Source organism: Condylura cristata, unplaced genomic scaffold, assembly GCF_000260355.1.
Source record: "Condylura cristata isolate star-nosed mole 26May11 unplaced genomic scaffold, ConCri1.0 scaffold00006, whole genome shotgun sequence".
Classification (NCBI taxonomy): Eukaryota; Metazoa; Chordata; class Mammalia; order Eulipotyphla; family Talpidae; genus Condylura; species Condylura cristata.
In genome coordinates this window covers 17437539-17452148 of record NW_004567107.1, presented here as the reverse complement: position 1 = coordinate 17452148, position 14610 = coordinate 17437539, and the positions used below count along the sequence as shown (strand labels likewise).

At 45.5% G+C, this 14610-nt stretch overlaps 1 protein-coding gene across 1 annotated transcript in view; it reads left to right on the top strand.

Moving 5' to 3' along the window:
- Positions 1 to 14610, top strand: part of LOC101635968 (A-kinase anchor protein 2) — a 384285-nt gene that overhangs the window by 194174 nt on the left and 175501 nt on the right. The window contains exons 5-7 of the mRNA XM_012721381.1: positions 6801 to 6915; positions 7808 to 7829; positions 13098 to 13199. Coding sequence (XP_012576835.1) covers positions 6801 to 6915; positions 7808 to 7829; positions 13098 to 13199 — 239 coding nt within the window. The remainder of the gene's footprint in view (positions 1 to 6800; positions 6916 to 7807; positions 7830 to 13097; positions 13200 to 14610) is intronic.

Below are 14610 nucleotides of genomic sequence, written 5' to 3'. Positions count from 1 at the left end.
ACTCCCTGAGACAGAGTGGGGCACAGAACAGGCAGACTAACGAAGCACATTCCTGAGGGGAGCAGTGGGTGTAGCAGAAGGCTGACAGGCCATGGCTCCATGGCCGGGGATCAGCTCCCTGGCTGGGGATGGAACCAGCGCCGAGGCAGCTGTGGCCAGCTCTATAGCGCTGCCCTTCAACCTACTGACCCGCAAGGGAAGGCCCAAACATGCATTTTTAACATTGACTCCTGGTGGGGTGTGCCAGGTCCCTGTGAGAGCTGCTGCTGTGGGAGCCTGGGCGGAGTGAGGGAGCTGAAGAACATTGCTAAAGGGACAATTTAGCTTTATTTTCTTCTATAATAAGCCAGAAAAAAAGAAAAACATCGAATGGTCTCACTTATAGGCAGAATATAGAGAAAACAAAAAAGGAATCAGGAAAAAAAAAACTATAATAAAGTAAAAATCAAAGTCATCAGGCAACTAGAGATCAGAGGCATCCTGCAGGGGAGGAGGGGGGAGAGGGACCGGGACCGGGTGGGAAGAGCACAAGGGACCACGGTGATGGTGCTCGGGGAAATGATGGCGGAAGTTTCACAGGGAATCCAAACATTGTACAAAAATGAAGTATGGTGTAATGAATATATTTTAAAAAATAAAGATAACATTTTAAAAATTACAAAAAAGGAGCGACAATTCGTTTGGGCTTTGGTTATTAGGTGTGTTCTCAGCAGAGGCGTGGGAGTGGGGAGCAGCCTGACTGCCACAGAGCAGCATGTAGCCAGTTTGGGCTGAAACCAAGGAAGGTGAAAGGTCAGGAGGCCTAGGGAGGCCTAGGGCAGAGTATGCGGGTATGAATTTCTGGCCTACGAAGTGGAAATCAGGGAAAAGGTGATGGGCAACCTCGGGGAGCTTTCAGCCCGGGAAAGGATATGAGCTGTGCATTCGGAATTCCTACAGGCTCCATTCTCTGCGTGTAATGTGGAAAAAAATGCAATGGTTTGAGTTTCCACTGACACCTTAAGTCAAGGAAGGTCCTGTTCTTTCAGAAGGATAAGTGGAAATCCTCTGTTTATTTAAGGGCCATTAACATTTTCTCACAGTCAACTACCCAATGATCTGCAGTGATTGTAGATAGACTCATCTAAATAAAAGGAAGCTGTTTCCTTGAAATGGAGTCACACATGAAAAATATTTGGGGAGTTCCATAGAAACAAATGCACTGTCTTCCTGAAATACAGAAAATGAATTTTAAAGCATCTCTTTGTGTGAAAATAAACAAGATTCTTCCCAGTGCTCTACTTTGACTAGAAGAACAGAGAAGCATAGAGATATTTAGATAGACATAGATAGAGATGAAGGGGTGGGGGCCCGCATAGTCTTGGAATGGAGGAAGGGGTCAGATAATCAGGTCTCAAGCAGAATTGGGAACCCAAGTGGTACTTCCCTCCTTGGCAAGGGGTGCAGACTCTCTGGTCAGTAATTTTGTCAGCTCCACACAGAGCTCCAAAGCATTGTTTTCTGGAAGGGGGGCTGAATACTGTGTCCAAAAAAGAGGGGGTGCGAGGCCTGTACAAGCTGCCTGCCATGTGCCACCACACTCACTCTGCACCATGAGTCTACATGTAATTTAAACTTCAGAGTCATGGGTTTCTTCCCTATTGTTACATGTGATGTCTAAATGATTAGTTCAGGGGACTGACGGTGTTTAAGGTGTATAGATAGCCCAGTGTTGGCCCTTCATTTTCAAGGGACAGAACTCGGGCAATCGTGAACACTACAGAACATGTGAAATCTGAGAACAAACATTTCTTAAACTGATTTTTAAAAATTGAGGTAAGTCAGTTTACATCACTGCTTGTGATTTAGAGGAATTTAGAGGAATAGGTTCACACACTTCGCCAGGTGTGTTTTACCAAAACACACCACACCCAACATCCAAGCACCCATGACCCTCCACCATAGTCCACTGGGGCCCTCTTTGCGCCTCACCCATCATCCTCCCCTCGTCGCCTCAAGTATACCATGATATTGTTAGCATTTGATTTTGGTTTAGTTTTGTCTGTTCCTTTGTTCTGGTTCTCTGTACTCCACATATAAGTGAAATCAGCTGGTATTTGTCTTCCTCTGTCTGACTTACTTTGCTTAGCATGATTCCCTCCAGTTCCATCCATGTTGTCACAGATGGCATCAGTTCATCTTTTATATAGCTGAATAGTACTCCATTGTGACAGCCAGCACTGTTCAGAGAGGGAGCAGGTTGTTTTGGGAGGTGGTGAGCTCCCCGGGTATAGAAAATTTCAAGAAGAGGTAGAAGTTCTGTTGAGGAGCTTTATGTTTCTGAAAAGCAGTTAGATTAAGTTGTTTCTGCTCCCAGCCTGAACTTTGGTTCAGGAAGTATAAATACTGCATAGGAGACTGGGAGTCCCCGCCATATCCTCCTAGGCAGAACTGATGGTTCTACAGTGCATCTCTCTATATTGTGGAGTTGTGCTGTAACTTCTGTGTTTACGTGGCGATTCTCATTACCGTCCTGAGAACTCTCATAAGCAGGGGCTGGGGCTGAGTCAGCTCTGTGTCTCTGATGCTCAGCACAGAGTCTGATAGAGAGAAGGTGTTCATAGGAAGTTAGCTGGATGAGTGTATGAATGGCTTTTGGAATGAGAGAATGAATGAGGCACTTCATAGGTCCTTTGTATTTTCCTGTGCGAAAGGTCTGGCAGGATAAAGTAAATTTTAACTGACCACTTGGCCTTGGTGACAGCCTCATCTCCAGGAAACAAGGCCCCCAAAGCTGCAGCATGTCACCTTTCCATGTAGCCTATCACAGCCTGCTTTTTGCGAAAAGTAAACCAAGTGAGTGGGTCAGGGGCTGTTATATGCACCTGTCTAAGCCTAAAGAGCCTCGATTAACCTTGCGTATAAATTACACTTCCTGCCCGTTCTTTATTTTTAGCTTGGCAATATCTGCTTGGCTCCTCCAGGGAAGATAGCATTAGATTTCAGTCATGAAACTACAAAAAAAGTGGCATTTCTGGCCCCACGAAAATGACTTTTATTAACCTTGTAACTGTTTCTGGGGGATGCTCCTCAATGCAGGGACTTGGGTTTTCCATCCAGCCCAGAACCTGCCCCAAAGGCAGATGTACCTCTGTTTGCTGTTCACTCTGACTGATTTAGATTTATAGAAACTGTCAATTTCCAGAATTTGTTCTCTTTGGGGTGAAACTCAATTGTTGTTATCGTAAAAGTCTAGATTCAGTGCATCTTTCCTCTCTCTCTCCATTCCTTCTCAGTTACATGGTATCTTGACCCAAATCTTTAGCCCTTGAATTATATAGCTGAGAGCCCTGAAACTCATAGGGCCAGAGCAGGCCATGGATACTGCAAGGCCAGCCAATAGGCATCAGGTCACACAGAATTCTTAGCCATTGAGGCTGCTTCAGAGCAGAAGTGAGTTACCTAGAGTCAGCCTGTTTTGTTTTTCTCAAGTCAGTCATTTTTAACACCATCTTGTTTGTTTTTGAGACTTTTATAAATATCTAGCTCTAAGTCCAGCCAACCAAGCTCCAAAGTATTGATTGAATACTATTGATTGAATCAATAGACATTGGCAAACAGCCATGAACCCCTTCATTTGACACTTAAAAAGGTGAGGTCCAGCTGCTTCCTTATGCCACCGCCTGTGAAATACTGTCTATCCACAAAACCTCTGGCCTCAAACTCCTGTATTCATTCTATGCTCAAATTCCTTCCTTTAATTGCCCCAGAAAATTTTCAACAGATGTCTATAGAAGGTTTGCTGAATGTTTGGAGTATCAAAGGCATTTTATATCTCTTTCGTTTCTATGTCAATGTTGCTTGGCCTCCATACCTCTAGATTCTGCTGGCAACTCAACCCAAGCCATTTGGTTGGCTTCTCAAGACAAACTTTGTTGACACATCCTGATCATCAATCTGGAAGGTCCCTTCTTGGAACTATTTGCAGCTTGGTTTTGTTAGGGGGATAGGATGTCCTAAATGAACTCTGCAGATATAGGTCTTGTGGACTCCAGCCCCTACTTCTGTTATTGAAGCTACAGCTCCAACCCCAACTCCAGTCACTGAAGCTACAACTCTCAGCAATACCAAAGGGAGGACTGTGGAGCTAAGCAGCCATTTTGGGGCTTTTGGGTATATATATATATATGGAAGCCATGTTGAGCTCTCTCTCTCGGCCTCGTGGCTGGTGGCTGGTCGCTTGGCTCTCTTTCAGTGTGCTTTAGAGTTCCAAGTCATAGTAGGATGCTCTAGTTAACTTGTTTCTCTCTTTTTCCCTGGGTATTTCCTTTCTTTTCCCTTTGTAAATAAACCCACTATTGACCTTTTATGTGTGTGCCTGTAGTACAATTGAATTTTAAGCACGCAGATGAGGACCCACAGACAGGCAACCCAGTTCACATTGGGTTACCCTGTTTCATGCGTTCAGTATACATTATTAACCATTTGTATCCTCCCCCAAGATGAACTTAGTGGGGAAAATGAAAAATGTATATTCTAACCCAACAGTGAAAGTTACTAGGCCTTAGAACTATCAATATTTCTTTGATGTGGAGGGCCTATGCACACTATGATGTTTAGCAGCATCCCTGACCTCCACCATGTGGATGTCTGGAGCACCAACTCCACTCATCTTGATTTACGAGCACCTGTAATAGATCAGAAGCTACCAAATACCCTTGGGGGACAAGATCACTTTAGTTTAGAACCACTTTTCTAACATATGGTAGACAGAAGACCTCTGATAAACCAAAATAATGTGCCAACAAATGTTCCAAGAGCCATGTTATTTCCTGGTGGTGAATTTTAAAAGCCTAATAAGGCTGAGCTGAAACTTCAAGAATGGTTAGAATTATGAGATGGGTTTCTTGGAGCGGGGGAAGCCTAATGTACAAATAAGTGGATAAGGAATAGCTCTGTTTGACAAAAGCATAGTGTGAAATAGGCATGTTGGTAAGAGTGGTGGCCTTATAAGTACTGAGAGGCCAGCTGACATAGGGCCTGGCTAGTCTTTATAGGGCCTTCCACTTTTGCTGTGAATGAAATAAGTATAATGGAAACTTTATGTGGAGGGAATGCAATTGGGTGTTTATTATAACTCAGTTGCTCCATAATCTCACCTATCCAGACATAATTTTTCTGACAACCCCCCCCCCAAAAAAAAAAGCATAAAAGGCCTCTTACCGGCATAGTGCATCCCTATAAATCCATGTGGACATCTCAGTGTTTGGTACCCCTCAGAGGAGTTCACGCTGAACTCTTATTTTAGGCTTTGGCCTAGGGGGCTTGATTAGCCAGCTTCAGCAGCAGATTAAAAGATGGAAGAGTAAGGGGCCCTCCCTGGTGGCACAGTGGGTTAAAGCACTGCACTGAGAAGCTAAAGCCACTTCCGCATGAGTTCGATTCCCGCCTGCCCCAGAGGTGACCACATGGCGAGGCAGACCTCTCCTGACCCGCCCGCTGCTCCCCTCAGCAGTGTACTTCGTCGATCTGCCTGTTCTGCTCCTCACTCTGTCTCTAGTGAAGCCTCTCACTGCCCCCGAGCCTCTGACCTGTACCCCAGTTCTGTATGTACAAATAAATAAATCTTTGAAAAAAAAAAAAAGATGGAAGAGTAAGAAGGGAGTGAGGGGACTCACACAGACAGGAGCAGAATCTGCATTGGAGCAAAGCTTTTAGCACCATGGAGAAAAAAAGAATGAGTGAGTGAATGAATGAATGAATTAATGAATTCATATAGAGTAACTCAAAAGCAAGGTAGTCTGGAGTCCTTTAAGCAGGCAAACATCCATCCCTTCATAACAGTCCACACATGGCTGCATAACAGGCCACCACCATGTGCTGACACACTCGGTATTTAACATGGCAGGACGTGTGGAATCGTTGTAGCATCCGGGTGGTGAGCGTTCACGCATTGGTTAGGAACAGGGTCTAGAGTTAGACTTCCCTGCTTGAGTCCATCCTCCAAGGTTTTGCAGTAGTTCACTAGTTTTTTAACGCTGGCAAGTTCTAATATCTCATCTGTGAAATGGGGATTCCCTACTTAAGGAGTCGTTGGGAAAGTTAAACCAAATAACCCCTGAGAGTTCTTCACTGGATTCTTGGCACAGATTTAATTTCCAATCAAAGGTAAAGGTTTTTATTATTGTTTCAATGGAAGAGTACACCTGCTGAGACTTGCCCCACATCATAACTGTAGCTGCTGTTCTGGAATATTCCTAGAGTCTCTGCAAGTACTGAAATAATTGCCCTTTCAGAAAATATATAAGATAGCTCTGAAAAATGAAAGCTCCGCAAGAATAAGCCGGTTGTGTCCTCGCCCCTCTCGTTGGCAGTAGAGGCACATCCATGAGGAGAGATGACAGCCAACTCCCAAGGATTCTGGCCATCAGCCGTGGCTTGAAATTTATTCCCTTTGAGCGAGACTGACCCATTACCCTTTAGCCAACCCAACAAAAAGAGCCAGCTACACCTTCAGATTTTATATCCTCTGTAAAATACCTACCTCCAAGTTGAGAGTGTGTATATTAGTCAATTTGGAGGGAGACACCAAAACACATTGCTAAGTGGTAGCTGTGCCCAGTGGAGGCACCTGTGGTGGTTTTCCTTCGACTCTGGGCACAGCTGAAAACAGGGGACTCTTTGTAATGTGAAATGTTGGCAGGGTACCTAAGCAGAATGTTCAAGACTGCCAGGAAGTCAGCTCACAGGAAGGGGCGACCCTCCTGCCCGGGGATGGCAGGACAATAAAGTGACCTGTCCTCTGTTTGTGTGTTTTCCAGGCTGGAACAGGAAATACAAACACTAGAAAGTGAAGAGTCCCAGATATCTGCCAAAGAGCAAATCATCCTAGAGAAACTGAAGGAGACAGAAAAATCCTTCAAGGACTTTCAGAAGGTGAAGAAAACAAATGGGAATTCTATAAACTATACCATGGGGAAGTCAGATCTAGCAAAATAGTGCCAGCTGGAGAGATCAGTGGCTATTGATGAGCCATCTGGGTCATAGACTCTGAAACAAGGGCTGACACCTTAGGCCACTCACCTAAGGGTGGCCTGGCTTCAGGTGTGGGACCCCCAGGCCTCTCAGGTAGCATAGAGAAGAGTCTTTAATGCATTTACCTACTATCCAAACCTTTTATGTGCTGAGTCCCTGAACTGTCCTCTCCCACTGGACTCTAGAATTCTAAAATGAATTCTTTTTAAACAGATGAGATGTTCCCTGTAATTTTAGACTCTTCTTTTAAAGTCTTTCCTTTATGAAAAGATTAGAGGCAAAAGCATCACAAATAGACATGACTTTCAAAAAATAGTGTAAAAGCATGAAGTTTTGCTATGCAAAAACACATGCAGTGCCACCAGGCAAAGAGGGAAGACTCTAGAAAGCCAGTAGGCTCGGCCTGTCTCAGGCCCTTCCTCCATTTTGTGAATCCTGTTTTCTCAGGCTCCAAACAGCCATAAAAAGTCATTCTTATCAAATTAATGTTAAGATAGGATTTCCTTATATGTCTTCTCCAACACAAGCAAGCACATATGCTGGATAAATGGAAATATGTCTGTGTGGGAAAAATTCAGTATAAGGTGGGAGTGGCAGCGCCTTCCCTCAAAATTTGGAATCTCAATTTTCTAGAAGAAATAAGAGCACTGGGTTTACGTACCAGAGTCAAATTCTGGCCATGAGTATATGTGTGTGTGTTGGGGTGGGGGGGGGGTTCGCCTGAGGGATAGGATGATTGAGGGGTAGTCCCTCCACTGTGTAGTAACCCTCTGTCCTGCTTTTGTTTCCACAGAGCTTCTCCAACACGGATGGAGGTAAGTGAGTGCTCGCTGCCCATCTGCAGATGAATGTTGTCATCCTGGTCAGTTAGTGGGTTGCATTAGGGCTCACTGGGAGACGTGATTTGTTGGTTTGTAAGGGCGTCAGAAAGCAGGGGTTGTTGTTTGCAGGCCACTAAGGAGGCCCGTGACCCTCATCTTCATTGCCTCTCCTGTTCTGGGGCAGTTTGCACAGTTGGCTTGGTGGTTCTCCTTTCCATTCAATCCCAAAGGTTCACTGCTTGGGCCTTTCTTGAAAAATGCTCATCCAAGTACTGACATCAGGACCTGGTAGACACCAGCCCATTTGTGCTGGTTGTGACATCCCCATTTGACAACATACATCTGAAGTCGGTTGTTGAGGAAACCTTTCCGAGGCCTCTGGGTTTTTTTTGAATAAGAAAACAACAGTTTCTCCAACCTCTCAGGGAGATAGGACTGGCCAGTGCTTCCCTCCCTGTGGGACAGAGATGGCCTGAAGCACCCGAAGGGTAAAGCAGGGCCTGGCTCCTGCCCCCACCCTGGCACGAGACCTTCCTCCCTCCCTTTCCTGCCTCTACCCTTTCCTGTCCTTGCCTGGGTCATAGAGGTGAACTTGGGGCTGCGTACTTCTCGCCCTTTGCCTTACATCCCTAACCCTAGCTGCAAACTCATGAAAACCATGTGATTCCACTTTCACTCTGGGTCTCGACCTGCTTGGAAATATCGGAGCTGGATCCGCTACCTTCCTCGCACGTGGTACTTAGAGAAAATTCAGTCTCTAAACTAGGATGATGATCAGGAACTGAAATAAGAGCTGACATCGGTGTTTTCCCAGTATCATTTGGAAAAATATGGGAAGAGGTATAAAAGTGCAGAAATGTATCATGCATATTTCTGAATTAGCACAGATGCTTGTTCTGAGGAGGATTCTGGCGTGGGCCAAAAAAAAAAAAAAAAAAAAAAAGTTCGGGGTGTGTGTGTATGTGTGTGTGTCTCCTGAAGGTTAAAGGCAGGATATTTGGAGTTTGGCTCCTTCTCTGTGGGCAGATATTAAATTAGTCCTCGTGCCCCGAGTGCATGTTGGCAGAGAGGAGCCGGGGCCTTCAGGAAGACACCTGCAGCTCTGAAGGCTACTCGAGGGTGAGGCTGAGTCTGAGTTATTGTTCCGGGCCTTGGGAATGGGGCATGAATGGCCTGTTGGGAGGATTTGGGGTGACAACATGGGGAGAATAGCAAGCTTCCCTGGCACCCGGGACCACCGTAGGCAGTGCACGCAGCAGTGTCAGAGTGGGGTGGGAGCTGCATGGACCCACAGACACCCACTCAGTGGAAGGGTGCACATTGACCTCTGTGCTTTCATTTCAATTTCTCCCTTCCCTGTTTGAGCCAGGGCCCCACTTAGATTCTGCTCTGTGATGAGGGAAGGGGCGGAGCCCACACATCATATCTGGAGAGCAGTGTGAGACATGAGACGTGAAACCATGTTATAAATGCGAGTTACTGTCTCTTTCATTTTCATCCTGAATTCACTCAGTTCCTCCTGCGTAGCTTCCATCATTTTCATTCATTCACCTCCACAGGCCCTGGAGGTGGTAAGAAAACTGATGGTGACTGACTACAGAGAGCCTGTGGACAGCTGCCCTCATGACTCTCCTCCTTCCCTTTTGAACTGGGGTTTGGGAGTGCAGCGTGCCTAGGGGTCCTCAGACACATCAGAGCAAGTTTTTGTGCTCTCACTGTCACCATGAGCTGTGACTCCTGCCATCTGTGGTCAGGGAGGACCCTTCTGTCACATCACGAGCCACAGACGAAGTTTGAAGGAGGGAATCCGCCGTGCCAAGTATGTGGTCACTGTGAGGTCATGCTGTGGTCTGAAGGTAGAATCTGAAGCACAGGCAGCTGAAGGAATTGGAACCTGATGGTTCTCTCCGTCTTTGATTTCCAAGCAACCAAGGTCCTTTTACATCAACCTACTGTTGTTACTGAGAACTAACAAAAATTAGTATAGAGTGACAAAGCAGCCCCACTTCTAAATCCAGCACCGAATAGAATCATGCAGCTGTAGAAAAGGTTGCAGATAATTAAGGGTACCAGGAGATGGCTGTTGGTGTGCAATGTCGTAACCCATTTCGGGGGCCCTACATGTGGGAGAGGAGATGAAGTACTAAAATGCTGGACCACAATACTGAATAGAATTTCCTGACCACAGACCTCCTTCACTTTCTCCCCTTTCTATATACATGTCACATATTATATAGCAAAATCTTCACCTGTTGAATGGATTATTTTTCCTGCCTTCAACAGACCCTTGCATAAGCTATTACTTGCTTACAGCATGTGGCTACTGCTGAATCTGTTCTTTATCCACTGAGAAGCTGATATAAAACTCTTAACTAGAACTGGTGAAGGGAAATGACTGTCTGGGGCCTATCTCGGTCCTTGCTATAAGGAACTTAGTTTCCCACCCAGCACAGTCTGTAGTAGCCTGGCACCTTCCCCTTCCATACCAATTGTTGGAAAACCAAAGTAGTCTTCAATGGCCCAGAAATCATATTTTCATCATTTTTTTCTCTAGCTTTGGGAATTCTGTGTTCATAGCTTGTGCTAGGTAGGAGAAGCACTTTCTTCAGATTATGCTCTGCAGTTGACTACACTCCACTTCTCAGGCAGCAGGATGCATAATGATAGGCCAAGCTAACTTTGGCAGTTGACTGGCATCATGTGAATACATTCTTCCCACAGGAGCTTTAAGACCCTGTTTCTACTCATTGTTTTGGGCTGAGACCCCTTTTTTCTGCATCACCTCCGGGCTTGCTACTGAATGGCATGTTGAGAGGTCAGCCCTCCTCCTCCTCATGCCCCACTCCTCACCACTCCCTTATCTCTAGCAGGAGCCCTGTAGCTTCAGAACCCCTCCCCACCAGCACCACCAAGAACTGTCATCCTCAAGCTTGTGGTCACTGAACAGTGGGAAAAGGCCACTCCATCACCTCTTCCCTTCCATCTGCCTTCCAGGAGAGGCTGAGACAAAACATTAGAAAACACATCCTCTCCAAGTGCAACAACTGCCTTTTGTTTCTAGCTACTGAAACATTCAGTATTCAAGGATGTCCTAGAAACTATATTTAGCAGAGAATGTGCTAGATGTGTATTCCTGAGGCCTCACCTGGTCTTAATGGCTTGATTCTCCATTTCATTTGCTTGGAGATTTCTGGAATGCCTCAGTGCAAGCTGGAAGTTCTGCCAGTCTGCTTTGATTTAGTGTCTCTTGTCCCCTGTGCTTCCTTCCTAGCCTTTACCTTGCTGCTCTGTTCTTCCCATGGGCCTCTGTTAACAGTCTACCTCTAACCCCTCAGACTGGGTTACTCCAAGCTGATATGCTGTCTGGTCTTGCCATGTGCAGGTTTGGGGTCCAGTTCCTTCATCCGACAGTGAGAGTGAGCGTGCAGCCTAACTTCAAGAACAATGGAGACGAAACTGCAAGTTCACACAAGTGGTCACACACTGAGCCCCAACTCAATTCCTGGCCCATCTTCACGGGGGTCCTGCAGGCTGCTTCTTAGCCTTCTCCAAGCCACCATCTCTCAAATGTCCACCCCCCTTCTTCCAGTGGAGGACCTTCAACAGGGTCCAAACAGCAGCATATACAGGGTCCAGGGCTCACTCCAACCTAAGGCCTGCCTGTCTACTCAGGATTTCCTGTTCCTTATCCCCAGTGGATATGAACAAACCCACTCCCTTAGGGAAACTGCACTCCACACACAGAATGTGTCCTTTGAGCTAAGAACATTAGCACTCATTAAATAGCATTTATTGGATTGTTCACATTCACATGTGAGTCAGCAAACCCTCTAGGTGGTGTAGAGTTGAATTTACCCTAATCCTTATTCTTTGTCTACTCATGGTCCTTTTCAGCATGACATTTAAAAAAAAGAAAAGAAAAAGAAGGCTGACAGAACTAAGGGTTTGTCCACAGGGATGTCAAGGATGGGACAGAGGAGAGAGAAATAGGAGTGAGGGTTGGGGCACTGGCTGCACCCTGGTTGGCAAGGAGGGTGGTGAAGGGCACTGCCTGGAAGCCTGCATGAATTGCGTGCCAGTGAGCTGAATACAGGGAACAGGTGAAACAGTTGGTGCTCCAGGTGATGGTGACTGTTCAGTGGAGACGCAGCAGCAGGTAGCTGTCATCCGTGCTGAGGCAGTAGAGTTCCAGGACTCCGTGACATGGTTGTGGGCATGACACAGGAAGGAGCCACCTCACATAGAGCCCCATTTTCGACTTTCCCTTTGTTTTCTCACTTGCCTCTGGGAGATAGACCAATTCTTTGTCTTGCCCCAGTAGTTCCTTCTCTCTTCTGATATTTTCCCTGCATGTTTCTTGCAGTTGAGCCAGGGGTGAACCGTGGTATTTTTATTTAGAATCCCAGAATTTTCTGTCTGAAATATTGAAATAGTAGACTCAAGTCTGGGTTGTTTACTATTACTATTACTTTTTTATTTTATGTCTCTAAAACTGGTCCTGTGAATGAAATAGGCATATAAAGTTATGTTTGTATTTCAGGGAATGAGCCTAGATCTTTCACATCTGTGTAACACACATTTCTAGTTTGATGTTCCATCTCTTTGGTCAATCCCGCCAACTTGATAAGCTTTTTTTTTTAAAAAAGATTTATTTTTTATGCATACAGAACTGGGGTACAGGCCAGAGGTGCAGGGGCTTTGAGAGGATTTACCAGAGACAGAGTGGGGAGCAGAACAGGCAGACTGATGAAGTACACTGCTGAAGAGAGCAGAGGGCGGGTCAGGAGAGGTCTGCCACACCTCCGGAGTGGGAATTGAACTCATGCTGAAGTGGCTGTGCTTTAACCCGCTGCGCCACCAGAGAGGGCCCAATAAGGCTTTTATTAGCCTCTCTCATTTCTTCCCCTTGAAGTCATTGTACTCAGAATCTAGAGCTTTTTGGTGAATCTTTTTTTAAGATTTATTTATTTATGCATAAAGAGCTGGGATACAGGCCAGAGATGCAGGGATGGTGAGAGGATTCATCTGGTGAATCTTTTAACACATAGTGCAGTTGTGGGCTTGAGCACTCTGGCCAGGATCCCTCTTACCTCAGCGAGTCTGCTGAGCGCCAGTCACTGGGCAAAGGCTTGTCTTTGTTTACACAGATCTTCTCATGCCTCTGCGGTCCATTATGTAGGGCAGCAAGCTGCTGTCTCGGCAGTGAACCCACTGGGCCTCCCGACACTGTGCCTAATTGTATTCCCTGTTCTCTGCTACCAGATGCAGTAAATTACATTTCCTCTCAGCTCCCCGACCTGCCAATCCTCTGTTCACGAGCAGTAGAGTCTTCACCTGGGCAGGACGGAACCAGCAGAGCAGCTGGTAAGTCCTGGGGAGCTGTTTGGTTTGGATGCCCAGATGGGCTGTGAGGCTTCCGTTTCTCTGAGCCTTATTAATGATGCCCAGAGAGCCTTATGGAGTGGGGCCCTGTCGGAATAGAAGTTACAGAGGCCAAGCAGGGCAGACCCTAAGCCCTAAGGAATACATGAGGACCAAATGGGGGGACTTATTTAGAACATCTCTGCAGCTTCAGAGTCTCATGTGTCTCCTGTTTGTAGTCTTATTGTATCTGTCCTTATTCTCAACATTAATCTAAGCTCTGTCCCCAGGGAGTCTTATTTTCCATATGTGTGGAATTGTACAATATGAAGTGAACTCTAATGGAAGCTGGGTAGAAGCATTTTCAAAATATCTGAGTGTGTTGTTGGAATCCATTGGGAATGGAGCTGTTTATATTTTATGAACATTTATTTTCAAGTCTTCCCATTTCTGGAGTTATTTTTCTTAATGACTGTGGCATATTGGGGGCGGCGGAATAGCAATTTCAAGAACATGTTCTGGCTAATGTTTCTTACAATTATGAATGTTAGAGAATAATGCGTTCATGGCTGTCAAGTACATAGAGAACTGTGATTTGCTCTGTTCATTGTGAATTGTGACTCATGAAGCAGAACTAGAAGAATATGAACAATAAACCTGTGCCGTTTGCCCCATGCAGAATGCACTAAGGGCCAGGGAATAAGTGAACATGAAATGCCCACGGTGACGTAGTTAGTGACAATGTAGGTGAATTCAAACACAAACACCAGATTATGCTTTACAAAATCTAGGTAAGTTTATGGTTAAAAGAAATCACACAATGAGAATTTTTATAAACAACAAAATCATCATGAATGTTAAGCCAGAGGAAGTCTTTTCTAGAGGCCATCTAAAAACTTCATGAAACAGATACTCTTCATTTTATTATAAAAGCGAAATAGAATAGCAAGTATTGTTGTCCTGTGCACTGACTCCATTTTAATATCTCCCGTTTCTGTGAACTCCTTAGTGTATCCTTTTGACATACAGACTCACAGAGTTCTAGGGTTGGGTGGGACTGGAAGTGGTATGTGGTCAAAACATGACTGGGGCCACAGGACCCTGGGCAGTGACAAGATGGATAAAGCAGAACTTGCAGCCTGCTATTGTCAACAAAGGGATTATTGGCAGTGCTCTAACCTGCAGCCTCCTTTGCGTGCTCTGAGGCACCTTTCAGAGCTCAAATCAGGTAATAACTGTTGAAATCACACCTCCCGCTTGGTGTAGAGGTGCGGGTGGAGGAGGCCTTACCCTTTAAGCCTGCCCACCTGTGCCTATGCAAGCGTCTCTCCTCTTTCTTTCTTTCTTTCTTTCTTTCTTTCTTTCTTTCTTTCTTTCTTTCTTTCTTTCTTTCTTTCTTTCTTTCTTTCTTTCT